This window comes from Schistocerca gregaria, chromosome 3 (genome assembly GCF_023897955.1).
Source record: "Schistocerca gregaria isolate iqSchGreg1 chromosome 3, iqSchGreg1.2, whole genome shotgun sequence".
Classification (NCBI taxonomy): domain Eukaryota; kingdom Metazoa; phylum Arthropoda; class Insecta; order Orthoptera; family Acrididae; genus Schistocerca; species Schistocerca gregaria.
Window position 1 is genome coordinate 613149358 of NC_064922.1, and position 27080 is coordinate 613176437.

The 27080-nt window shown below is 39.9% G+C and overlaps 1 protein-coding gene across 4 annotated transcripts in view; it reads right to left on the reverse strand.

Moving 5' to 3' along the window:
* The window catches only part of LOC126354385 (ankyrin repeat and BTB/POZ domain-containing protein 2), a 592792-nt gene that overhangs the window by 199115 nt on the left and 366597 nt on the right, over positions 1-27080 (reverse strand). For 2 of the 4 annotated variants that reach the window (XM_050003989.1, XM_050003987.1), the window contains 2 exons: positions 24188-24452; positions 20859-21157 (listed from right to left, as the gene is read on the reverse strand). In XM_050003989.1, the coding sequence (XP_049859946.1) occupies positions 20859-21157; positions 24188-24452 (564 nt within the window). Of the gene's footprint in view, positions 1-20858; positions 21158-24175; positions 24453-27080 lie in introns of all 4 variants that reach the window. The other 2 variants (XM_050003988.1, XM_050003986.1) reach the window with 1 other exon arrangement.

The following is a 27080-nucleotide window of genomic DNA, read 5'->3' on the forward strand; positions in this document are numbered from 1 at the left end:
TTTTTGAGCTAGAGTGAAACACACACACACACACACACACACACACACACACACACACAGGCATGCATGCATACAAGCGACCATCCACCTACGTGGTGCTGGCTGGACGAAGAGTGCCAGGGTTGCATTTCGGCACATCATATGTCATCTAGCAACTTTGCTGCAAACACTGCACAGCTTTTTACGTCAGTATGATTACCAACCAAATGTCCACCAGGATAAATGGCCACTACCAGACAAAGCTGACAACCCAGTAGCACAACATGCAACTGAAGGCAGATTTGAACAAGTTACAAGCACGCAAAATGGAATTACTGCAATCAACCTTGCAGAAGACTAACTGAGATAAAATTAGGAAAGAAGACATCAGAGGAGAGATGCAAATGGATCTGTCAATGAAAAGTGGTGAGTACTGGATGGCTCAAGTGGTTTAGGCATGTGAACAGGATGATGGATCATTACTTGCCCAAAATGAAACTCAGATAGGAATGTGTGGCGAAATGACCAATAAGATGGCTCAGAAAAAGATTAAGGAAGATCTGAAAACTAGAGGAGAAAACAGGGAAACAATACCCAGACATGAAGTACATCAAGATGGAGCAAAATGGATGTAAATTATTCATAAACATACTACCCCACTCTCTGGAAGGATATGAAGATGATGATGAAGAAAAATCGAATACTGCACACCTTTCTGTAACTGGTTTAAATTTTTAAATTCACAATTGACGGTAATCTTTTCTCTTCTGTTGAGGTTATTAGTTTCACAGTGCACTGGATTATCAACCATGAAGTTCATAGTGGAATAAATTTATTGGAAAGTGGTGGTAAGTATCCCAAGTCCCTTAAGAGGATTGCAGTATGTAGTTCTCAGTGAAACTGCATATACTTTGGACAATCATTTTTGTTTTTGTAGAACAATCATTTTCTTTGATGTGAATGAATAAAATAACTCCATTGCCCATAATAGATTGGAAGTACACATAGTATATGACCCTGTGACAATGCAATATGCGAGATTGTCCTAATAGCAAATATAGCTGCGCAAAAAATTATTTTATGGTCTGGCACACATGATGCACCCAGCTAACCCAGCTACTGATAAGGAAGGCCAAAGAATTTGATGAAGTACACTCTTTGTATTTGCCAGCTGTCTTGTACAATAGATATCTCCTGAGTGATTTTGTGATTGGAGCTGAAATGGATATAATTACTTTTGCTCAGCTTTACAGAGACAATTTACTTTGAAACATCTTATGAGTGTTTGTAACATAGCAAGGTGGGACTATCTTACTTGTTCCCATAGCCCTCCTGACAGGAATATATTTGTTTTTCCTTTATTTAATCTTGCTTTGTTAATAGCACATACACGACAGTTACATAAAATAGCTAATTTATTATTCATGCTTTATTTCAACAAACTTTATTATTTACTGCACAGTTTCACTATTACCAATGATAATATTATAGTTAGTTCACCTGGAAATCTAAAGAAATATTCGTCCTTTACGATCCATACAAAACATGTGAGGATAAAGTGTCAGTGAGCAAACAGCTGTTTATTTCTAAATGGGTTAGTTTATTTGAACACCCTATTCCACTTCTCTGAAAATGCTTAACTTTTTCAAAGAGATCATGTTTAAAAATTTATTCATATTCAAAATCTTGTGTTCCAGAAAGTTCGAATCTTAAATACCGATTATTTCCAAAATTCAATACCATAATTTTGTAGCCCAGCTTTTTTCAATTCTAAAATGCACAGTTTCACGTCCATAACTTATTAGTTTGCAAAAACAAACAACAGAATCTCCAGGGCCCAACGTTGGTGCTCAGGTGTGTGTGAAGTGTGCCTGCTTGTGTGAATGAATGATTTGTGTTTCTCTTTCATTTTCTGGCAAAGGCTATGGCAAAAGCTTATGTGTAAGTGTCTTTTAATTATACCTGTCTGCAGCTTAAAGTGTCATCTTTATGGTAAGTAGCAATCTATCTTTTCCTACACTGTCAGTTTGTTAATTATTCAGTTTGGAAATTTTCACTTTCTAGAAACTTTTTGACAGGCTTTAAGAATTCCTATGCAAGTGGAAATCATTTTCATAAAAAAATACCTATAATTTACCTTTTAGAAACTGTGTAGCTCATAGCTAAAAAAATTTGCTCTTCTGTAAGTTGTAATTTTGTATCCATTAATTTTGCTACCTTTTACATTAATATTAAAAATGTAACAACCAAATTTTGATTTGTCATCTTATGCACATCACACAACAATAAATCGGCCACTCTGCAGTTAGTTATCAAAATGTAAACTTTGTGTTAGAAGTCAACACCCGATAGTCAAAATGTACAGTACTATGTATAAGTCAGTTGCCAGGTATCAATCATTTCGTTTACGTCTCTGTATCGCTCTCAGTCAGTAGGTAGTAACCATTCAATAAGTACAATTCATGGTGTAATTCGCTAACAACATGCAGCAAGTCAGCATATTGTACAGTTACTATATGATATTATCTGTGTGAAGTGTTCTGCACTCAGCCATCAGTATTGCAAACTTGCAAAATGATTTTACATTGTTTGCAAGTCAGAGTAGCTATTGCATGAGTGGTTGCAGTAATGTGCATGCGTGTGTTGGTATTGCTGCTACACTTTGTCTGTCCCACAATTTCTTACCAAAAAAGGAAGATGTTAAAAGATCACTCTGACTTGGTCTTCAGATAAAAATAGGTGCATTACATGAAGAGCATTGTAATCAGGCATTTTATTCAAACTTACTTAATATGTCTGCACAATTAATACTAACATGCCAGTATTTGATGCTGTCTGAAGATAAATAAAATGGTGAGACTGTTCCATGTAATTATGGTTTTTCAGAGGTTAATTTATCATTATATTAATCCCCTTTCTGATAACTGAGATGACTCATGTGGTATGGTATTAGATACTGGCTCATGGTCAAGTGTAATAACAAATAAAAAAGCTTGATGCTTATCAGTAGCTGCATGGCTCTACATGCATTTTGATATTTGCCCTGCCCCCCCCCCCCCCCCCCCCCCCAGTGTAATAAGATCTGCTCACACAATAATAATAATAACAATAATAATAATAATAATAATAATAATAATAATAATAACAATAACCAACATTTCTGTCATAGAAATTAATTAAATTTTGAGGCTGATGTAGTTCAGATTGTCATCTACTTGTGTGAGACATATTTCAGTATGTATATTTAGACCAAAATGGTGAAAATGACAAATAAATATAGAGAAATTAAAAATTTATTACTGCAGTGTGACATACATTATTTGTCATGTATCTGTAAGATGCTTCCACAACTGGTAGCCCAACAACACAGATATCAGTGCAGCTACCAAAAGCTTAATACCAGGTGAGCAAAGTTACAAGTTGTGAATGTAATTTGTTGGCATCAATCTATAGATTTGTTGAATGTTTGTTATATAGCACAGTGCTAGTGCCAGCAGTGAAGATTGTGAACTTACATGTTTCCTATGATAAGAGTAAATCATTTACATGATTAAAAGTATCAGGATATCCCTACATAACACAGATTTGACCATTAGATGTCACGAGAGGTGGATTCATAAGAATAACAGAAGACAGTCAGTAAAGAAGCAGTAACAGCACTATAGGTCACTCAGGAGAGTTCAGTGACTTTGAACATGGGCTAGTCATGGAATGTGATTTAAATAATAAATCCATTCTAAAGCTGCCCAAGTAGACAGTTGGGACATGATTGTGATATAAAAATGTGAAGGAACAATCAAAACCTGGTGGTCCACATGTTCTGATGGATAGATACCGTCAAGCAGTGCAGAGGGTTGTTATAAAAAAAGTTCTTGAAATCAATATAAGGAATCAGTTATGAGTTACAAAGTACTACCAGCAGTCCAGACAGTGCAACGACTAAGCATAGTGAGTTAAAAAGAATGGGATACAATGGTTGAGCTGCTCCTCTTAAGCCACATTTTTCTGTAGTAAACACTAAGTGAAAGTTGAGGAAGTGTAAAGAGCAATGCCACTCGACCGTGGATGCCTGGAAATAAGTTACCTGGAATGATGAATCATGCTGTATCTTGTGACAATCTGATGGAAGGATTAGCGTTTCGCGAATGCCTGGAGAATGTTATTCGCCAACAAAGAAGTATGGCGGAGGTGGTGTTACAGCATGGGCATGTTTTTATGGTTGAGAAGTGGACCCCTTACTGTACTGAAGAAAATGCTAAATGTGGAAGTTTGTGAGCACATTTCACAGCTTTGTGAACTGTGTGCAGCAGAGGGGCAGTTTGGATGTGATGATCTTTTGAATCAATCAGCATGACACTGCACTCTGTCATAAAGACACATTTCTGCAGCAATGGTTGGTGGACAACAATATTCCTGAAATTGACAGGCCTGTCCAGAACCCTGGCCTGAATCCAATGGAACACCATTGGAATAAGTGAGAAAGCCGACTTCGTGCCAGACCCCTGCATCCAGCATCTCCAACATCTCTGATTTTGGCTCTTGAGGAATAATGGGCTGTCATTCCTCCATAGGCACTAATACATCTCATTGGAAGTGACCACACGAGAGTTCAAGCTATCATAATGGTAAAAAGGTGGACACAGCCCATTTTAATGGCCACTAATAGGTGTCTACATAGCTTTGATCAGATAGTATGTATGAGAAGCAGCAATAGAACAAGGAAGCACAGATCCCTGAAGAACTCCGCAGAGATTAGTGCCCCACTTGGACTCTATCCCCCCACCTGCTTTGCTGACCTCATCCAAAGTTACCTTTCCTTCTTATCTTAGATGTAATGTTTTAGCCAATTTCCCACTGCTCCTCTAATGCCATAGTGACATACTTCATCGAGAAGTCTTTTGTGAGACACACAGTCAAAAGCCTTAGAAAGATTGCAAAATACACTGAATAGCCTTTTTTTACCCTAAGGATACTAGTACCCAGTTCCAGAAAGAAAACACAACTTCATTTGTGGATATATTTTTCAGAAACCAAACTGTTTATTTACTGCTGATGTCAAAGTTTAAATGGAAAGCTGGCAAATCTGAACTTTTTGGGTAACATGTGATGGTAAGATTTGAATATGTTATCCACCCAAATGCCTAGGAATGTTACATACAGAGTTTCATTTAATTTGCATCCATCGACATCTAGGTCTCACAACTGTAAACAATTTTTATTTTTTATAGAAATGCATAATAAGAGTTTCTGTAAGACAGAGTTAAACAGTTATGAGTTTGTGTGAACCTTAACTAGTGGTTTAAGAAATAAATGCCATTCAAAACACATAGGTTGTGTGTACTTGCAAACTGAACAGCAGCTTGTCATAAATTGGCATTAATATTTACTCTAGCAAGAACCAATAATTACAGGCAGTCAACATATTTTAAGAATCTGTATCTGTTCAAAATCCAAAATACCAGAGACAGACACAAGTCAGGAAACTGGCAGTTCTCTGTAGTTCATTAACAACCGAAAAACATTTCTTACTAGCCATGCCTCCTGTAAGTTATGTGGATATTTTGAGTGAAATGTACGTCTCCCGCATGCTCTATTCTGAGTACTTTGCTGTGACATTATGTCTGAATGAGTGAGAGGAGCAGACATGTATAGTGACCAGTTCAATGCAACACAAAATAGTGCTCATGATAAAACAGCATACGTCCACTGTTGAGTGTTATGTAAAGCACAATTTGTGGAAAACATTTGGGGAATTGTGTGGGTAAGAGTTTAAGACAAAGTATTTTGGTAAAACCTCCAGCAAAGACTGCAATGCAAAACTTGCTTGCAAAATAGCACACGATAAGATGTGTTGCGAATAAAAACCATACCTATCCAGAAAGAGTTTGGGACCTGCATCAGTTAAAGCATCCAGATGAATGTAAAGCATCCAGATGAATGTTCATATGTTGCATACCTCCAGTGGTTCCTGAGAGAAGTGGTGTCACGATTTTGGATCCTCAGTCCTGGTTCATCCTGTCTGGGTATGTGAACTCACAGGATATGTTCCATTATTTATCAGAAAATTCCCATCAGAACTTTGAAGAGCCATTGCATAATCTCAAGAAGTGTTTAATGTGCAATGTCTGGTGTCCGCATTGTAAAACAGTTCTTTCATCAAACTATTAATGCTAACTGGTCTGTCCAGAAACAGTCTGATCCATAATTACGTGGATTAAACGACAGAAGATGAATGGCTGTTTGGGTAGTTTCACCTAGATGAAGTAACAGCACACACTACTTTGAAAACCTTTCATGGGTGCACGAGAGGTCTCAGGCACTCAAATAATCCTCACATGCCATAAAATCTATAGAAAAACTACTGCTTCGATCCCTCAGGCAGAGCATCTATGCGTGTGTCACAGCCTGGTAAATTGAACATAGCTTTGCTTGATGTCAATGGCGGCCATTTCCAGCATCTTATGTGATGTTTATTAACAAGGGCCAAACCCAGGTCAGTCTTACTGGAAATGTTTTCCAGACCATATCTATTTTGCCCATCCTGTACAACTAATCATACCTTCAATTACAACTAGTACATCTAATCCATAAGCATTTCATATGGTACACTGTTATACACTGAGACATAGCATGCCGCATGACAAGCCTGTTGATCTGACATGCTACAGTTTTATTGAAATGCATGATCTGATATATATTTTAATACTTTCACCATATTTATTTCTGAGCTTCAATATAGGTCATGAAGCTACTTAAACATTCATTTTCCAATGTAGATTTGAAGTTAGTTTGTAAAATAATAATAATCTATACTCAAAATCTGTACTTGTGGTCCTGATGGCTAACAAACATTACGTTGCAATAAAAAGTGATCATAAGTCTTCCCTGGACACAATATCATTTTGGATGCAACAAATGAGTCAGCTTAAGGAGCTGTACATAATTCTTGACTTTCAAAATTCAGTGTGGTTATTATTTTGTTAGAGAATTGAACAATACAAACTGTAAGCACATACAAGGTTCCAAAGACAAAATAAAGCTCATGTTCTACGTGTATTTAAGAGGAAGCTTATCTAGAAGTAAGCAGCAATGATTTATTCTTCAGAAGTTTGAGTTACTTCTTAAAGTGCGTGCCAGACTGGTAAGAGCAGACTCTGATACACATGTAGCATAGTTTTCAATTCCTCCTAGTCACTACCATCTAACTAACATTTCAGGTAACAAAAACTCCAGGGTGCAATATCAACAATATAAGGAAGAAGATACACTGCTACTCATTGTAAAGATGACACATTGAGTTGCAAACAAGCACAATGAAAAGACTGTTACACATTTAGCTTTTGGCCAAAATCTTCTTCAGAAAACGAAACACATGTACATTCATTCACACAAGGACATGCATCTCACACGCACATGACGACCACCTCCACCACCTCGAACCACAATGCAACTGTCACATTGATCAGAAGCAGCAACCTGGAGGGGATGGGGAAGGGGAAGGGACAGAAGACATAGGAGGGTAGGGGGAGGGGGAGGGGGTGGGCGGAAAATGAGAGGAACGGGGAAGAGGAAAGGCAGGACGATGTGTTGGCAGAGAGGGGCACACAATGAGTGAAAGGGGATGTGAACTGGGAGGAAGCATTAGGACAGAGGGAGCAGAAACTTTAGGGGAGACTAGTTTACCATAGGGTAAGGCCAGGATAGTTTTGGGAGTGGTGAATGTGTTGTAGGAATAACTCCTATCTGTGCAGTTCAGAAAAGGTGATTGTGGAGGGGAGGAACCAAACAGCTCCGATTGTGAAGCAGCTATTGAAATCAAATACATTATTTTCAGCTGCATATTGTCCCACAACGTGGTCCATTTTGCTCTTGGTCACAGTTTGGCGATGGCCGTTCATCTTGGTGGGCAGCTGGTTGGTAGTCATACCAATATAAAAAGCTGTGGAAATGATTGCAGCAGAGCTAGTACATAACATGGTTTCTTTCACAGGTAGCCCAGCTTCTAAACAGGTAGGGTCAGCCTGTGACAAGACTGGAATAGGAAGTGCTTGGAGGATGGAGTGGGCAGGTCCTGCACTTGGGCCTTCCACAGGGATATGGTCCCTGTGGCAAGGGGCAGGAATTGGAGGATGTTATGGAGGTTGGGTGGGTGGTGGAACACCACTTCAGGAGGGGTGGGAAGGATCTTAAGTAGGATGTCCCTCATCTCAGGGCATGATGTCATGTAATCAAAACCCTGACAAAGGATGTGGTTCAGCTGTTCCAGCTCGAGGTGGCACTCGGTGTCGAAGGGGGCACTTACTTATAACTGGTTCTAAGGGGTGGTGGGAGGATTGAGGGTGTGTGGGGCAATGGCATAGGAGATCTGTTTGTGGACTAGGTCTGGGAGTAATGCCTGTCTGTGAAGTCCCTAGAGAGAACCTCAGCATACTTCGCAAGGGAGTTCTTGTTACTGCAGATCCATGCCCAGGTAACCGAGGTTTATAGAAGTGATTTTTTGGAGTGGAAGGGATGAAAGCTGTGGTGTTGAAATGCAGGTACTGTTTGTGGTTGGTGGGTTTAATATGCTCTGAAGTGTGGATGGAGCCATCAGAACTGTGGAGGTAAAAGTCAGGAAGGTGGAAGGCTGGGTTGAGGAGGACCAGATGAAGTGGATGGGAGAGAAGGTGTTGAAGTTGTGAAGGGTGTCTTAGCCCTGAGTCCAGATCTTGAAGATATCATCAATGAACCTGAATCAGACTAGTGATTTGGCATTTTGGAAAGCTAGGAAGTCTCTTCTAGATGACCCATAAACAGTTTAGCATGCAGTTGCCCAAGGCTGTTCCGCAAATTTTTTGTATATCTTCCCTCTAAAAGAGAAGTAGTTATGTGTTAAGACAGAGTTAATTAGGTGTATGAGGAATGACATAATGGGTTCAGAGTCTGAAGGACACTGTGAAAAGTTGTGTTCAATAGATGCAAGACTATGGGCATGAAAGATGTTGGTGTATAGGGAAGCACTGTCAGCAGTGACCAGTAGGGGACCAGGATGTAAAGGGGTAGGGATGATGGAGAGTCAGTGAAGGAAGTGGTTGGTATCTTTGATGTGAGAGGCTAGATTATGGCCATATGGTTGGAGGTGTTGGTCAGTGTAGGCCAAAATCCTTTCAGTGGGGCACAACAACCAGCTACAATGGGTCTCCAATATTGTTGAGATTGTGAATTTTGGGGAGCATATAGAAGGTGGGTGTGCGCAATGAGGAGTGAAATGGATTGAGGGAAGAGTTTCTGGGAAAGGCGTAAGGCTTTAAGCAGGGATTGGAGGTTATGTTGGACTTCTGGGATGGGATCACTCTGGCAGAGTTTATAGGTGGACAAGTCAGACAACTGACAGACACCTTCCACCAGGTAGTCGCTGCAACTCCTCATGGCAGAGGAGGAGCTTTCGTCTGCAGGGAGGATGATTAGGTCAGGAGCTGTTTCAAGGCTGTCCTTTCCTCTGCTGAAAGGTTGGTGTTCTCAGAAAGGGACCTGGGGAAGGATGGTGAGGTCAAGTTAGAGGTAAGGAATTTCTGGAATGTGACCAGGGGGTGGTTAGGTGGAAGGAGTTGAGGGTCACGATTGGGTGGTGGTAGGAAATGGGAGAGGCACAGTTTTATGCTGGAATTAGGTTGTCTTTGGTTGGAGGAACTGGTGGCAAAGAAGTGTTTCCACTGCATGGATCAGCAGAAGAAGGGTATGTCTTTGACAAGTCCAAAAGGTCAAATTTGGGTGTAACACTAAAGGTGAGGTCTCTGGAAAGGACTGAAACTTCTATGAGGCTGAGGATTTGGTGGAAAGGTTAACAACAGCATTCAAGAATTTGGACAATTGTTAGGGAGTTCTGGAGGGCGTGGCAGGTTGAAAAGATCTGATAGGCAGTATGTCGGTGCTATGACGGGTGGACAAGGAAGAACACGATGGCTGGATAGTGGTGCCCCGTGGTGGCAGTAGAATGTCAGCTGGTTGGATAATTTGTAGAGTTGATGTCAGGAATGCTCCTCCAGATGCTCAAGAGCAATGGATTCAATTTCAGAGATGTGTTGTATGCAGCAGGGATTGCATACTAGCAGCATCTTGTGGAGGGAGCAGAGATGGTTCTGGAATGTCTGTGCCATGAAAATGTGTTTTTGCAGTACCAGGTTTGTGAGGGACAGGAATAGTGGAATATGAAAAGGTGAAGATCATTGTGAAAGGAGGGGTCAGATCCAGAGAAAGAAATTTTTATGGTTAGGTCACTGGGGGAGGGATTCTGTGCTTTAGGTAGCATTTAAGAAACAGGATGTTGGGCTAGGTTTTAGCCAGGGAAAGGGATACTTTTCTGAGCTGGTGCAGAAAGATGGATCAGGTACCCAATGTACGATTGGGGAAAAAGGAATGATGCAGAAATGGGCAAATGAAGGTGCTGGGTGGTTATAAGGGAGTTTGATAAGAGAAAAACATGTAAAAATACATAAATACATGCAAAAACAGACACAGACATGCAAAAATATGCACAGATACATAAAAATATGCAAAAATACATTAAGCTTTACAAAACTATGCACAAATATGTTAATACTTGAGTGAGCATGCTGTTGTAAATGTACAACAGTAGTAGTTTTTATGCCTGCTGCCATGTATTTTTTTGTTGACTTTTTCTTGACAATCTTAAAGCAACTTCAGTTCGTTTGGTTAGCTTTCTCAGTTTGTTTCCTGATGTAAGCAATGAGGTAGCAAATGTTGTGAAAAGTACAATGTACACCTGCTGGTGTGACAGAGAGCTCTGTAGCAACAGTCAATGTCCAGAGGTAAGTGTAGTAAATAGTTAACTATACTTATTGTTTTTTTATTCTGCATAGGTGCACATTAAACAATAATTTGGTTATACTGACATCTGAATTCACTTATTTATTGCATTTCTTTTGATGTTTTGTTTCAGTTCAAATGTGTATCAAAGGAAAATCGCAAACCATTTGAAGACAGTCATGATGAAGTCCATCCTGACTTTTCACACCTGAAGGAAAGTGAAGTGGATTGAGTAATGAACACATTGAATATGAGGGCCAAGGCAGTGAACAAGAACTTGAAGGTGAAGACGTGACGATCTCGGAGAGGTAGCAGATGTGCAGGAGTTCTTTATTGGAAAAGATAAAGTTAATTGTTGGTACAAAAGCGAGGTTGCTAAAACATCGAAAACCAAGAGAAAAACAATGAGCAAATTCTACCAGGTGCAAAGAGAAATGTGATGGATACAGCCAACATAGTTAGTGCTTTTCTGAAAACAAATGATCTGAACATTATGATGAAATTGTAAACCTTACAAAAATGTATATTAAAAAAAACAATGAGACACACAGCAATTCTCATGCAGAAGAGGTAATAAAATGACATTATGACACAAAATAACAGCTGTTATTTTAGTTGGAACAAAAAAAGGCTATCATGCTTATATACTGAAGCTCTGGGAGGTAGGAACAAGAATGCAACTGCTTAGGACTCCAGTGAGTTATAAAAGATTTCTGTTTCTTCTACCCTGTATGTGGTTTGATGAGATGGAAATGAGGAAGACAGGAGAAAAACGTATATGTTGGCTGCAATTCATACAGTATTGGATACTTTTGTGGGTAACTTCAAAGTTCTTACATCATGAGTAAATTCACCACAATAGACAAAATGCTTCACCCATTCAGAGCCTGCTGTGGATGGATTCAGTACACACCCAGCAAACCAGTTACATATGGGATCAAATGTTTCAACTACATGATGCAAAAACATTGCATGGCAATAATCTGGAGGTTCGCTGTGGCATGCAACCTTAGGACACAGTGAAAAAACATGTGGGGCAAATAGAAAATTCTAACAGAAACCTTCTAACTAACAACTACACACAAGCTACCTCCTTTCTGAATATTTGCTGCAGAAGAAAATCAGATGCATTGGAACAATGAAAAAGAGTAGGTGTGAAATTCCTTCAAAATTTCTCCCAAGCAAAAGAAAAGAATTTGGAAGTGCAATGAGTCTACTATGTGTCACATGGGGACAGTTGTTGAAGAAACACACAAACCTCAAATCATCATTGACTGCAATGTGACAAAGGGTGGAGCTGACATTGTAGATAAACTGTGTGCCTGTCACTCCATTTCAAGAATTACATTGAGTGGCGATTGGCTTTTTTTTTCATTTTTGTGAACACTGCTGGAATTAATTTACAAATATTGTTTTCATTCAAAAAGCCAGAGATAACTTCATGAAGACATATTTATCTCAAGAAGCATGAGGTCATATTTAAGAAAAATTCATATCTGGAGCTCAACTTAGATCATTGCCAGCCGATCTCATTGTATTTTTATGCAGTTTTATGCTGAAGCATCAACTTTTGAAGATAATCACCCTGACTCCCAGTGAAAAATGTTAGTTGTGAAAAAAAATCCATCCACATCAATTAAAGGTGATAGATGTAATAAATTTGCCTGTAAACAGCACACTAAAAAACAAATTGTCTGTGAAAGGTATTATAAAAGTGAACATATGTCAGAATAATTGGCTAAATTGTTATTGAAAGCACTAAAAGAGCAAAAAGCTTTTGTTACACATGTTGAGGATAGTAAATGTGAACTACTTTTTTTAAATAAATATGACTGTTCAGTGAAGGCTTGTTTTTATTGACAAATGACCATGTCGTAAATTTCATAATTCATGCCTGCTCATGTGACAACAACAGGCGCTGGAGAGTCAAAAATGTACAAAAGAGAGGGAGAAAAGTAACTGGTGAGATATGGGAGTATGCACGTGTTGGGATAAGGGAAGAGAGGGGGAAGGGGACTGGGTAGGTTGAGGATGACATGTTCAAGTGGCACAGGTAGATGTGGAAAATAAAATGTGAAAATATGCGAGGATGAAGAAAGAAGTGAGATCATTGGAATAATAACAATTATCAGTGAGAATAATTTGGGGTATCAGATGCTGCATCAACAATCTGTGCAGTCATGTAACTGTGTGTTGTGCGTGTAACAGCGGAGATAGCGGTCATGTGTGCATGAGGTGTGCTTGCTTGTGTGTGTGTGTGTGTGTGTGTGTGTGTGTGTGTGTGTGTGTGTGTATGTGTGTGTGTTTCCTTTTCTGAAGATGTCTTTGGTTGAAAGCTAAATGTGGAACATTCTTTTTGTTCCATCTATCTGCAACTCAATGTGTCATATTTATGGTGAGTAGCAATTTATCTTTTTCTTTATATTATTGACTTTCAGATAGAAAATCCAAGAAAAATCTCAAGAAATGAGGCTAGTATTCCCTCTCAAGCAACTCAATATCTTCCAAGTTGTCCACTAGCTGGTGTCTGCGAAGAGGAGATCCGGAATGGTGTCTTGCTTGGCTCAACACAGGACTAGCATGCTGATTTCAGCATTTTTTTCACCATGATACTGGAGGTATTAAAGAAACTTTTTCTGGACTTGTGTCTTCTGAGCTGCATATACAGGGTGGTTAGAAGAAGTCTGAAAGGGCTTGTAAGGATGTTGCAAGCAAAGCTGTGCTGAGAGATAACTATATATATATAAAACAGAAAGAAACTTCCACATGGGAAAAATATATTAAAAACAAAGATTCCAAGACTTACCAAGCGGGAAAGCGCCGGCAGACAGGCACATGAACAAAACACACAAACACACACACAGAATTACGAGCTTTCGCAACTGGCAGTTGCTTCGTCAGGAAGGAAGGAAGGAGAGGGAAAAATGAAAGGATGTGGGTTTTAAGGGAGAGGGTAAGGAGTCATTCCAATCCCGGGAGCGGAAAGACTTACCTTAGGGGGAAAAAGGATATGTATATACTCGCACACACACACACACACACACACACACACATATCCATCCGCACATACACAGACACAAGCAGACATATTTAAAGGCAAAGACTCTTTGCCTTTAAATATGTCTGCTTGTGTCTGTGTATGTGCGGATGGATATGTGTGTGTGTGTGTGTGTGTGTGTGTGTGTGTGTGTGTGTGCGAGTGTACACCTGTCCTTTTTTTCCCCTAAGGGAAGTCTTTCCGCTCCCGGGATTGGAATGACTCCTTACCCTCTCCCTTAAAACCCACATCCTTTCATTTTTCCCTCTCCTTCCTTCCTTCCTGACGAAGCAACTGCCAGTTGCGAAAGCTCGTAATTCTGTGTGTGTGTTTGTGTGTTTTGTTCATGTGCCTGTCTGCCGGCGCTTTCCCGCTTGGTAAGTCTTGGAATCTTTGTTTTTAATATATATATATATATGATGGCCATTTCCATGACATTTAACATTGAAGTTAGCCAATCAAGTTGTCGTGCATGCAAATTCAAGCAGTCTGGCAGAGCCAGTGTCTCAAATGTGTTCTTCCTTTGGTTTCCTCACACCAAACCAAATGTAGGTTTTGCTCACCCAGCTTAAATTTATTAATTCCAAAAAAGGAACATTTTAACTGGTAATTTTGAACAAGTGAAAACTCATTACCCACAGATGTTTGTGAATTACCACATTTTAGTGTGTGCAAATACTTGAATTTGTGCACATAATCACCCACTTCGCTAACTTTAACTCGTAAATGGTACAACATATTGATTTTTTTCCTTAACAATTATTTCTCAGCACAACCTACCATGAAACACCCTTACAAGCTTTCCAAACTGTTTCTAACCACACTGCATGTCAAAGTAGTCAGGAAGCTTTATTGAGGTCTACTTTTTTTCTCTCACACCTTGCAGCAATTTCTCGTTATATGTTTGTAGGTGTGATACCAGCTACATGGTAATCTTTATCAACATGTGTTGTATCATACACCCAGTGATAGCTCTGTTGATTTCATTAAAGGCTGTATCAAACAGGCTTGTATGAGATGAACTGAATGACACAAGGTCCACAGGCTCTGTCATCAAGAAAGCTCTGAGATTGTTAACACATATAGATGGGCTAAACTTTGTTTGAGATGTATTTTCACACAATGACAAGGTGAGATGAATTGCATGATATCAACACAGCATTTATTATATGTTTAAGTCTGAGTTAATATGACTACCTAATACCCTAGAAGACAGCACTAATCCTGTTGCCTACCCTTCTACACAACATGAAGCTATCTACTAGCTCCCTCATTTTTGAAATATAATGCGTGCACCTGGGCTTTTGTAGGATTTGGTACTATCTGCTTCTGGTAATGTACTGACATATCATTAAGTAAAGTTGCCAGGAGTCTTTCTGTTGTCTGAAAATTATTGCACTAAACTGCAGAAACCAGAACATTCCTAAAAATGAAACTTTTGATGTGAGGTGGTCTTCAAGTCGATATTGACCTGGATGGTCAAAAGGAGGTACACTGGAGTAGCCACTACATACACTTTCTTGCCTCATAATTCAACAAATAATTCCCAATACTGTAGAAATATTTCAATAATAATCAAGAAACTAGATTCTTTTGTGAGCTTCATAATTTTCTGTGGTGAACAAAGTGTCATAAATTCTTGAACAGTCTGGAAAGTCTCACTTCAGTAATCTTCTGGCTCTCAAAATTACACTCAAATGTCCTAGGTGAGATTTATAGCTGATGTGCAGTTTCACTGATATCCAAAATAACATCAACCAAGATAAGATGTTGCTCAACCTCCAGTGCCAGTCACTAAAAGAGTATCCTCTAGAATATCTTATTCATGTGGCAAAGTAACATTACCAGCTTATAGTTCTTATGGTCTGGTGTGTATTTGCCTGGATTACAAAAAGCAATTGCTCAGGACTGTTTCCACAAAATTAGTTATTTATTTTCCCTTATCACTTAGGAATTCACTGAGCCACTTTCTTGTTTTGTTAACAAATTGTTTAATCTGGTCCTCTCTCATATTACCTAGAGGTGCAGCTTTGTCATATTTTTAACTTGGCCCAAAGTCATGGAGAAATGATGTTGTCTTTCATACAGAATGTTCTGTTCCTACGCCACATTGTGAATCCTAACATGGGAGAAGTCTACAAAACTTCACACTTGATGAAAGGCGTCACAAAAGATATGTACCGAGTTCTTCTAGAAAGAAATGTTAAAACAACCAAGAAATTTATCAAGCAGTTTATAGAGGAAATGCAACATAAAAGAGACATGTGAAAGAAGTATCCTCGACAAAAGCACTCTTCAGCATGCCTCAGCCACTCCCCATTGCCATAGAGAAGTACCAGCTGCTTGCCTAGCCACCGCATTCAGGAAAAGTAGGTGAAGTGACCATCCTTGGATGTGAGGCTACCAGAGATAAAAGTCCTCAATGGACAGCAGTCAGGTCAGGAAATCTCACTGACAGCCAGTCAGGTGTGCTAGCCAAATCAGAGGCTTCCTTTTCTATAAATTTGGATGCTTACCATCAGCAGCTGAAGAGGACTATGGAACATTTTCCATAACATGAAAGTAATGGTGCTGAAAGTCACAAATTCAAACAATGTGTGTATGGTTTGTAAGGAAGCATACAGTCAGTTGTTATTCCCTTATTGTATTTGCGAGTTCAACAAGAAAAGAAATGACTACTAGTGGTACAAGGTACCCTCCGTCATGATGCACCATATGGTGACTTGTGGAGTATGTACACAGAGACAGATATGTCCATTGGACAGGAACATACATTGCAAGAATAACCATCAATGACAGAAGACAGCCCCCCAAATTTGTTGTTTTAACAGGACCTAGCTATAATGTTGTTCTTGGATGGAACTTTTTGCAGGCATAGCTCCAAACTGATGAAACTATTCCAACATGCACACATAACGAAAATGCTCTGAGCAGTTGTTTGGCATTGAAAATAGAATCAGGTCCGACTGAAGAACAGTGTCAGTGAGCATTCACTGTTTTGTGCCAATTTTAAGCTGCTTCCAAACTTGGACTGGAGGAAAGACAGACCAAATGGCCCATGGTAAAACAATGTATTGACACTAGGACTCATCTATCAATTAGCCAGAGCTACTAATGAGTGTCAATGGCTGAACAAAGGATAATTTTCAGAATGAGATTTTCACTCTGCAGCGGAGTGTGTGCTGATAGGATAATTTTGGTTGAAGTGAAGAAGATACTGCGAATGACATCACTGAATCTTAAGAGAGTTCTAACTCAGCTCCTGTGGTTCTTGTGAAGCAGAAGGATAACACATGGCATTTCTGCCTCTGCTACCAGTGCCTGAACAAAAACTCAAAAAAAGATGTCTACCCATTGCTGTGCACTGAGGACATGCTAGACTGCGTGGAAGGAGCAAAGTATTTCTCAACTATGGATATGAAGACAGTCTACCCAGAGGCTGACAGGGAAAAAGACTGCCTTCATAATGCCATCGAAGTTATGCTGTTTGGATCACATAATGATCCAGTTACCTTTGGATGCATGACAGACAACCAGCTTCAACACATTAAATGGACAGTATCCTTGTTTTTACGAAAACATTTTAAAAACATCTAAGCACCTGACAATCACACTGAAATGTGTTTAGAATGCTAGCCTCCGCCTGAATCCGTAAAAGTGCCTCCCCGTCACACAAGAAAGAAAAATCTGGAGGTATCTAATGAAGATCATCTCCCATAGTTTATAGGGGTAGGGTATGAACTATTTATAATATTCTGGAAGACTAACTGTGAGGCATAAAAAGTTTCATTTGTGACACTGTTAAAAACCTGCATTATACTGGCTTTTAAATCATTTTCTTGGAAGAAAAACACCTGGCTACATTATATTTTTTCCTTTCTCTGACAGTCAGGGGGGTGCTGCAGTTCTCCTTTGCCTTTGCACCTAGTTAACAGACAGAGACCATCCCAGTCCAGAGAAAATAAGAACAGTCACAGATTTTCTGACTTCTTGGCACATTTGAGATGTCAGAACTTTTCTCAGAATATGCTCACACTACCAGTGAAAGATAAAGGACTTCCATACCAAGGGATGCCCCCATGCAAAACTACTACACAGATATGCCAAATTTTCCCAAAATGAAAAGCAGTAAAGATCTTTCCTTGTCCTTAAGGAAGCACTAACATCTTCTCCAGCCCTAGCACTGTGTGACGAGAATGATGGATAGGTGTGCAGTTCTAATACAAATTCAGAAAAGTGTTCAAAAGGAAATAACTTATGCTTCCATAATACTCTCCAAGTCTGAGATGAACTACACTATAACCAAGAAAGAGTGTTGTTAAATTGTCTGGGCCATCAACAAATTCTGGCCATATTTATTTGCCAACCCATTCACAGTTGTGACAGATTATCATTCACTACACTGGATGACTAGCCTGAAGGATCCATTGGGTTGATTGGTGAGGTGGGCAATGAGGTTTCAGAAGCACTAAGACACAGTAGTATACAAAGACAGGCACAACACAGGATGCTGGCTGCCTTTCAAGGAATGCTTGGTAGAGAACAGCAGTGTGGATTAAATTTCTGTCAGCACTTCATCAAATGTCTTTGTTATGGAACAGAGGGAAGTTCTAGCACTACAGAAAACCATAGAAACTTTGAAGAATCAGGAACTGCAGAAAAGCATACACCAGTTAATTAATGGAGCATTATATAAGAGGAAGTATGATCCATTAGGGTGGAAATAGTTGCTCATATTCCCAGCTCATCTACAGCCAGTTATTTAGAAGTTTTTTATCCATTAGGCTTCAACATCTGGTCACCTGGGCAGCATGAAGACTCTGAAGAGAATTAGATACAGATATCTCTAGCCAGGTCCCTGCTGATCTGTTAGATACTATGTGAACCACTGTAGAGACTGCCAGTGAAAGAAGCATGTGCTAGAATTATCTACAGTACACCTGATATCAATATTGGAGAGCTCCTCGTAGAAGGCATCATTTTGAAGTACCGAGAGATTATCTCTTATCTCAGGAAATTTTTTCCAATGGAGACTAGTATCAAAGATAATTTACACTGCAAGATCACCCACAGGATGACAACTGCCTAGCACCAACAGACAAATGGCAACACTGAATACTTTAATAAGACACTGGCAGTTACGCTCTCTATGTACATTGATGTTGAACAGAGAGGATGAGACAATACTGCCCATCCTCATATTTGCATATAAAACCATGAGGCAAGACACTACAGGCTTCACACCATTCTTTCTAATCCACAGTCATGGAACCAAAACAACAATGGATACACTGTTTCAAACCAACAATACTCAGAATCATTAGATGAAAAGCTTCATCATCACAACTGAAGAAGACAACTGACTCGCACGCGGGCCCAGGAGACCCAGAAGGATGACATCCACTATCCAGTGATTTTTTTTTATTGCAGTGATTTTTTTTATTGTTTCCTTCAGCCATGTTAAATAAAGGACATTATGATTTCTATGAATAGACCACAACAAATTTTGTCCACTCCAGTGATCAAGTTCATATCACACTGAATATAATCTCTGCCTCTTAAAACTCAGTATGATGTTAGTCTCCAAAGGTCATGGCATAAAATTGAAGAGTGCCTGGGGAATCTGCCTCTACATAGCCTTTATGAAAAGGAAAGTTGCTACTCACCACATAGCGGAGATGTTGTCGCAGATAGGCACAACAAAAAGAATGTCACAAATAAAGCCTTCGGCCAGTAAGGGCTTCATCAACAATAGATCACACACACACAAACACACACAAACACACACACACACACACACACACACACACACACACACACACACACACACACATACACAAATGCAACTCATACACACAACTGCAGTCACGGGCAACTGAAACCACACTGCAAGCAGCAGCACCAGTGCATGATGGGAGTGGCAACTGGGTGGGGGTAAGGAGGAGGCTCAAGCAGGGAGGTGGGATGTAGCATAAAAGGAGAGAAGTAAAAAGACTGGGTGTGATGAGGTTATGATGGATGTGTAGTGCTGGAATGGGAACAGAGAAGGGGCTGGATGGGTCACGACACTGACTAATGAAGGTTGAGGCCGGAAGGATTATGGGAAGGTAGGATGTATTGTAGGGAAAGTTCCCAACTGCGCATTTCAGGAAAGTTGGTGTTGGTGGGAAGGATCCACATGGCAACAACTGTGAAGCAGTCATTGAAATGAAGAATGTCATGTTTGGCAGCATGCTCAACAACAGGGTGGTGCATTTGTTTCTTGGCCACAGTTTGTCAGTGGCCATTTATGTGGACAGACAGCTTGTTGGTTGTCATGTCCACATAGAATGCAGCACAATGGTTGCAGCTCAGCTTGTAAATCACATGACTGGTTTCAAAGGTAGCCCTGCCTTTTATGGGATAAGTGATGTTTCTGACCAGCCTGGAGTAGGTGGTGGTGGGAGGGTGTATGGGACAGGTCTTGCATGTGTTACTGAGTTACGAGGGGAATACTCCTCTGTGGCTGCACTTCACTGTCCGCTACCCATGCCATACTATCCCTCCCCATCCCTGCCCCAGCCTCCTCCTTACCCCCGCCCAGTTGCCACTCCCATCATCCACTAGTGCTGTTGCTTGCAGTGTGTTTCAGTTGCCTGAGGCTGCAGTCATGTGTATGAGTCGCGATTGCATGAATGTGTGTGTGTGTGTGGGGGGGGGGGGGGGGGGCTATCGTCTGTTGTTGACAAAGCCCTTACTGGCTGAAAGCTTTATTTGTGACATTCTTTTTGTCGTGTCTATCTGCAACTCAGCATCTCCGCTATATGGTGAGTAGCAACTTTCCTTTTTATAACACTGTTACAATCCATCCTGGATTTTCCATTGTTTGATCTACATAGTCTTTCTTTTTTCACCCTTAGTAAATATCTTTGAAAGAAAGTTGACTAGATACATTTTCATTTAGACACAAGTCTTGTGCAACAATTAATTAATGAGATAAGTAGAATATTAATGTTTATATTACAGCAAATTTAAATCAAAGCTCTGGGTACTGTACCTGTACCAGGCGAAGCTCTTCTATACTGAGATGATGATGGAGATGACTAGTTCCTCCCATTCCCATGGTTCTTGCAACAGGTGTACCCGTAGCTGATCCACTAATAGTCTGTTGCCTACACATTGCAGAGTTAGAAATGTTTCCCTGTACAGCAAGTTTGTGTTGTTGGTGCTGCTGCTGTTGTTGCTGCTGATGATGCTGCAGCTTAAAATTCCGTGCTATTGCAGTATCTTCAGTAGCTGCTACACGTTTCATGTCATGGTTGCCAGGTGATCCACATAAGTCTGCAGCTGAAAACCCTAAACAGACAAAAAAAATTCAAAAAACATGTGAACTAAATTACAAAGAATATATATTTTCACATAATTTTGAAACTGGCCACTCCCACATTAATATGAAATTGTCAAATTTTAAATGGAAACTACAATATAAATATGAGGGTGATTCAATAAGTAATGCAATACTTTTTTTATGAAAGTAGTTGGTTTTCTTCAGGAGTCCAATACATCACATTATTCACTACTCTTTTGGCAACAGAACCTTATTTTTCAACATAATCTCTGTTCAGTTCGACCTTTGCCACCTTACTGGGAGGGCCTGTATGCATGCATGATACTCTCTACTGGTCAACATCAGAGCCAACTTCTTGCAGCATGAATAATCTCTCTATCATCCACATACTGCTTCCCACAGAATAAATGTTTCATTATGCTCAACAGACAAAAGTTGGAAGGAGTAAGATCTGGGCTGCTGGGTGAATGAGGAAGAACAGTCCAATGAAGTTTTGCAAGCTCCTCTCAGGAGCACAGACTTGCACTGTGCAGCAAAGTGTTTGATTGTGAACTGTTGATCACTCTGACAGAGCGTCTGCATGTTCCACAATAGTGTACGCACATTCCAACACTGCAGCAGGTGCAGCTGTTTGCGGCCAATAGGCACACAGGAGATCAGACAGGTTTACACGGCCTTGTTATGATGATGATAGATGCCTTGTCCAATGATTCACTGTGCTTCTTTCACTGCCAGGTCTCCATAGACATTCTGCAAGAGCCTATGATTATCTATGATGATTAGGTTTTCTGCCAGAAGAAACTCAGTGATAGGTCTCTGCATGGAAGGCACCTCTGTTTCAGAAGCCATTTTGAAAGCTGCATACAATGCCGCTATCTATTGGAACTTCATGAAATTATAGCAGCTGAAGTGGGAATATTCCATGATATCTCACAACAATTTCTGCATTTGTACAACTGAAATTGACCAAGAAAAGAATGTGTTGCATTACTTGTTGAACACCCCCCCCCCCCCTTATTTGTTTTCTGATGTATATGGAAGAAACTAGAAATATACAGAAATATACGAAATATGATATTATGTGTAAATAATGAGTTGTCTTATATATTGACTGGCAAATATGGAAAAAATAATGAAGTTCTCATCTAACAAAGATCTATCACTAAACATGTGATCGACTCTGTGCAAGTCAGTGCCAACCATATTAATGATCTAAAATTCTTTACTGTGAACTAAGATACATTCATGAAATTGTGTTGATCTCTGATAATATTAATGTTCTTTTAACTGTTAGTGCTACTACAATTGAACATCTAATCTGAGTGAAACTAACAAACTTTTGAACTGTCATTTGCAAAGTGTGTCCATTTAAATGGATTAAAAGCCACTGAGATTTAAAAGAAAATGAAAATCACAGACCATAAAAAAAATTATATTAAGTAATGTCAAAAGTTAAAACAAGCAAGTAGTATGAGTAGTTATGGAATATGAATGAAAGGAAGGCAAACAACATTCAGGAAATGGTGAAGAGGTGGATGAAAAAGTGAACTGCCTGAAGAAGAAGAGCAAATAAGTTTGAGTCTCGGTCGGGTACACAGTTTTAATCTGCCAGGAAGTTTCATATCAACGCACACTCCGCTGCAGAGTGAAAATCTCATTCTGGAAACACCCCCCAGGCTGTGGCTAAGCCATGTCTCCGCAATATCCTTTCTTTCAGGAGCGCTAGTTCTGCAAGGTTCACAGGAGAGCTTCTGTAAAGTTTGGAAGGTAGGAGACGGATACTGGCAGAAGTAAAGCTGTCAGTACCAGGTGTGAGTTGTGCTTCGGTAGCTCAGATGGTAGAGCACTTGCCCGCGAAAGGCAAAGGGTCCTGAGTTCAAGTCTCGGTTGGGCACACAGTTTTAATCTGCCAGGAAGTTTCATATCAGCGCACACTCCGCTGCAGTGTGAAAATCTCATTCAGCAAATAAGTTATTACCCATAAATAATGGAAGTAGTAAAGGTAACCACTCACCATATATCTGATACGTTGATCTGTCTAGAGACACACAAATAACATGTCCGTATTGGCTGCTGAATGCCCCATATATATGTTGAGTGGTTATCATGACTCCATTCACTATTTGTTATCCACCCATGACTTCCCAGTATCATATTAAGTAACTGTCCATGCTAATGTTATCCATTCAGGTCTTACCAGTATCATATTAAGTAAATGCCCATGCTAATGTTTTTAGTCAACCATTTGCACATTTGTCAGTATTATATAAAGATCACTAACACTTCTTCAGGAAAAGGAATAAGTTGAAAAAGTATTTTTGGTTGCATATTTGTGAGAAGTGAATGAAGTACAGTTTTACAGTCTTGTAACAACAGACAAAGACAGTGTTTACATGGTGCCTTGATTGGTCAGCTGGTAAGAATGTTGCCCACAAAAGACAAGAGTTTGAACAACAGTGGATTCTCTACTGTAGAGCAAAAGAACTGTTCTGGATCACTTTATCGTAATCATTCTGAACCCAAAATTTTGAGTAAAAAATAACACAAAAAGTTCCATGAACAGCAACATGCAAAGAAAGACATGTTGCCATTTTGTCACCTCAATTATTACTTTTTTTCCCATGTGGAAGTTTCTTTCTGTTTTATTTACAATTATTACTTTAATATCACTCATTAATGTTACAGAGGCTCACTAGTATGACACTGTGTAAAAGTGATAAAGGTATCTATCAGTTAGCACTCGGTGCTTCAGTTTGTAACACCAAAATAGAGAATATTGCATTAATGTTGAACAGAGCTGTATAACATCTACTCTATTCATATGACTTTATATGTTGACAACTTTATAACTCTGAAAATAATGCACTCCTTCTAATTTCAACTGATAACCTTATTTATACAAAGGGATAGTGTTTTCCTCCTTAACTTATGGTAATACATTCTCTGAAGGCAGACTACAGAAATTCACCATTTGGTACGAAGCAGCCAGGCAATCAAAAATTATATGCAACAAGAAAATATGATACCTTTGGCTATACCTGAAGCACTGGTATTTGTATCTCTTTCAGGTACCAGCTGCTCAACAACAGATTCAACAGAAGTATCTGCTGACTTTCCCGGTAATGGTGTCTGCGAGGTAGGTGCAGTAACAGCCTTCGAAGGAGTAGGACATCCCCGCAACAGCGCTGGTGGTGGGGCTGGGCTTGCCGTTGTGCAGAGGCTGAAGTTCTTCTCATCTGACAGTTTGCTGCTTTGAGATCGCAATGGTGTCAACTGGCTCTGGGGCTGACTGTTTGAGAGCCTCTGCAGGAAAAAAAAAATTAACACCACATTTCCAATATTACACAATAGTGCAACAAAAGTCAGTACATTAAACTATGTTAAGGTGACAGAAACAAGCTCATAAAAATCAAAGAATATTGTTTTGTACAGTAATTGATATTTCGGGTGGCATTGCTGTTGTCCTGAGAGTCAGTTTAATAAGAAACTACATTTACAAAATTGCATAATATGTGATATTTAATCCAACTTGAAGCAAAAATTACACACTACTCTTTGAGAAAAGTGAAACACCAAGACCAAGATATGTGATCACAATGAATCTTATTCCCACTTATTAGGGGCATGACACTATATAGACAGTTGGCATTATAGACCCGCACATGCGATCTGACTGTGGAAACTCAATATGGGGCAGTGTCACCGCATGCTGCCATCAGAGCCACAAGATGTCATAGCATGGAATCAAAGAGCTGCTGCTGGGGAATACTCTGCTCTGCAGTTTGTAGGCATGTCGACAAAGCATCAACTTTGGTTGCAGGAGGACCTGAAGAAATGAGTTCCTGACCAACCACATCCAATACATGTTCAATGGGTGACATGTCAAACAAACGGGCAGGCCAGAGAAGAATGGTAACTGTCATTCTTTGAAGAAGTTTTGCACACTCCTCACCACAGGTGTCAGGGCATTGTCCTGCTGAATATGGCATGTGTAACAGCCTGCAGGAAGGGCAGTGCTTCAACCTGCAAAACCTCCATAATATGTTGGTAACTGTTCAGATTGCCCTCACGCCATAGGAAGCGAGATCACATTTTACACACAACGGAGTCGCAAAACATCAGACTTGGTATTTGTCTGCCATTCTGCTCAACAAAACAGTCTGCCATATTGCGTTCAACACAGTGGTGTTGAATGAGCATGCCATCATCATTGTAGGGCAAGTTGAAGCAGAACTCATCTGAAGACAGTGTTGGTGTTCATGTGCCCATTTCAGTCTGCAGCATTGGTGGGTTCTGGTCAATGGAAGCCAATACAACGGCATGTGTGCCACCCATCTGGCCCGCTCACACATTGACGCCTGTTGCACTGCTCCAGCATCATGCTAACACTGCAGACAAAGCTGTTCTCACTGTTATGACCAAGTGGACAAGACAGAGGCAATCTTGTGCTCTTGTGACGTTGTGTCATCCAGTGCCCTGTCAGCAACGTGTACGGCCCTCTTCTCTCCACTGGTTCCACATATACCTCACTGTTCAAGCAGCATGCCCTGTATGAGCCAAAATGTCACAGAACGACAGACCCTCCTCCCAGAGACCAATTATTCTGACCTGCTCGAATGCACTCACGTGCCAATATTCCATCATGTGACATTAGCAGGATATAGTGGCACTTGGTTACACATTTCCACTTCATACGATGGCTCTGCACTGAATGAGCATTGTGTAACATTGATTTGTCCAGTTACACAAAAGAGGACACTTCTGGGACTATGTGCAAGCCACCTCTCTGCCATTAAAATCACTTATTGTGGTTTTGCTGTGCTACACATCCTCTTATCACGGCATGTTTTCTTTTTACAAACAGTAGTGTATTTACATTGGAAAAATTAGGTGAACTGTCAATATGCAATATGCATCAATGTATCATGGCCCAAAAAAGGTAACTCAGGTAACTCCACAATCAGGCCCAGAGAACCACATAATGCTGGCCACTGCCATGTCATCATCCACGTTACAGTATCATTTGGAAGTAGTACGCGAGACATGGAGTCAGCCAACTGCTCTTTCAGCTGATGTCAGCTTTTCATTCTTTGGAGCCACCACTGCTCATTCAATTAGCTCCTCAACTGACCTCACAAAGCCATATGCACCTGGTTCCAGTCCTCTCACCATGGAAAAATCCCTGGCAGTACAAGAAATTGAAGTGAGTCCTCATTTGACAATTATAAAAGCTAAATTTTAAACTCAATTTATTGAGCATAGGCTTTTTATCATCACCTTCTTCTCACCTCCAACATAATAGCGAATGGGGATTAAATGTTATCAGAACTGTCATCAGTACAACAATGACAAAGGCATAGAATATTTATAGCCACTTTCATTTATTTTCTATGTCACTTTTCAATGCTATTCAGTGTGGGTAGAGCATGGTTTATGAATACTTGCACTGGCAGTGGCCTAGAGACCAGTAGAACAAACAAGCAGAGTTATATTTACCAAGGAACAGTATCTAACATTGCACTGTACTGTCTTATTGGGTACCCCCAACTGAGGGTCAAATAGCGAAATGATGGGCTTGTCATCGAGGATTAGGAGAAACTTAGTAACACAGAGATCTATATGAAACTCCTTGGCACCATGTGTAATAACCAATGCCTTTTTCTCCATTTGGGAGTAATTTTTCCGGGCCACTTGTAATTTTTTTAGATACAAATGCAATGGCATGTTGTACCACAGGCATATTTATTAGACAGTACTGCTCCAGTGCTACAATCTAAGGCATCAGTTATTAGTGTTAAACATTTACCTGGATTGGACAAGAGGCCAACCTAAGGCCCTCTTTTAAGTTTTAAGAATACTTTGTAGCTCACCTCTGACCACACAAATTTAAGTACTTTTTGTGCAGTTAATTAGGCAGATAGGAAATCTAGG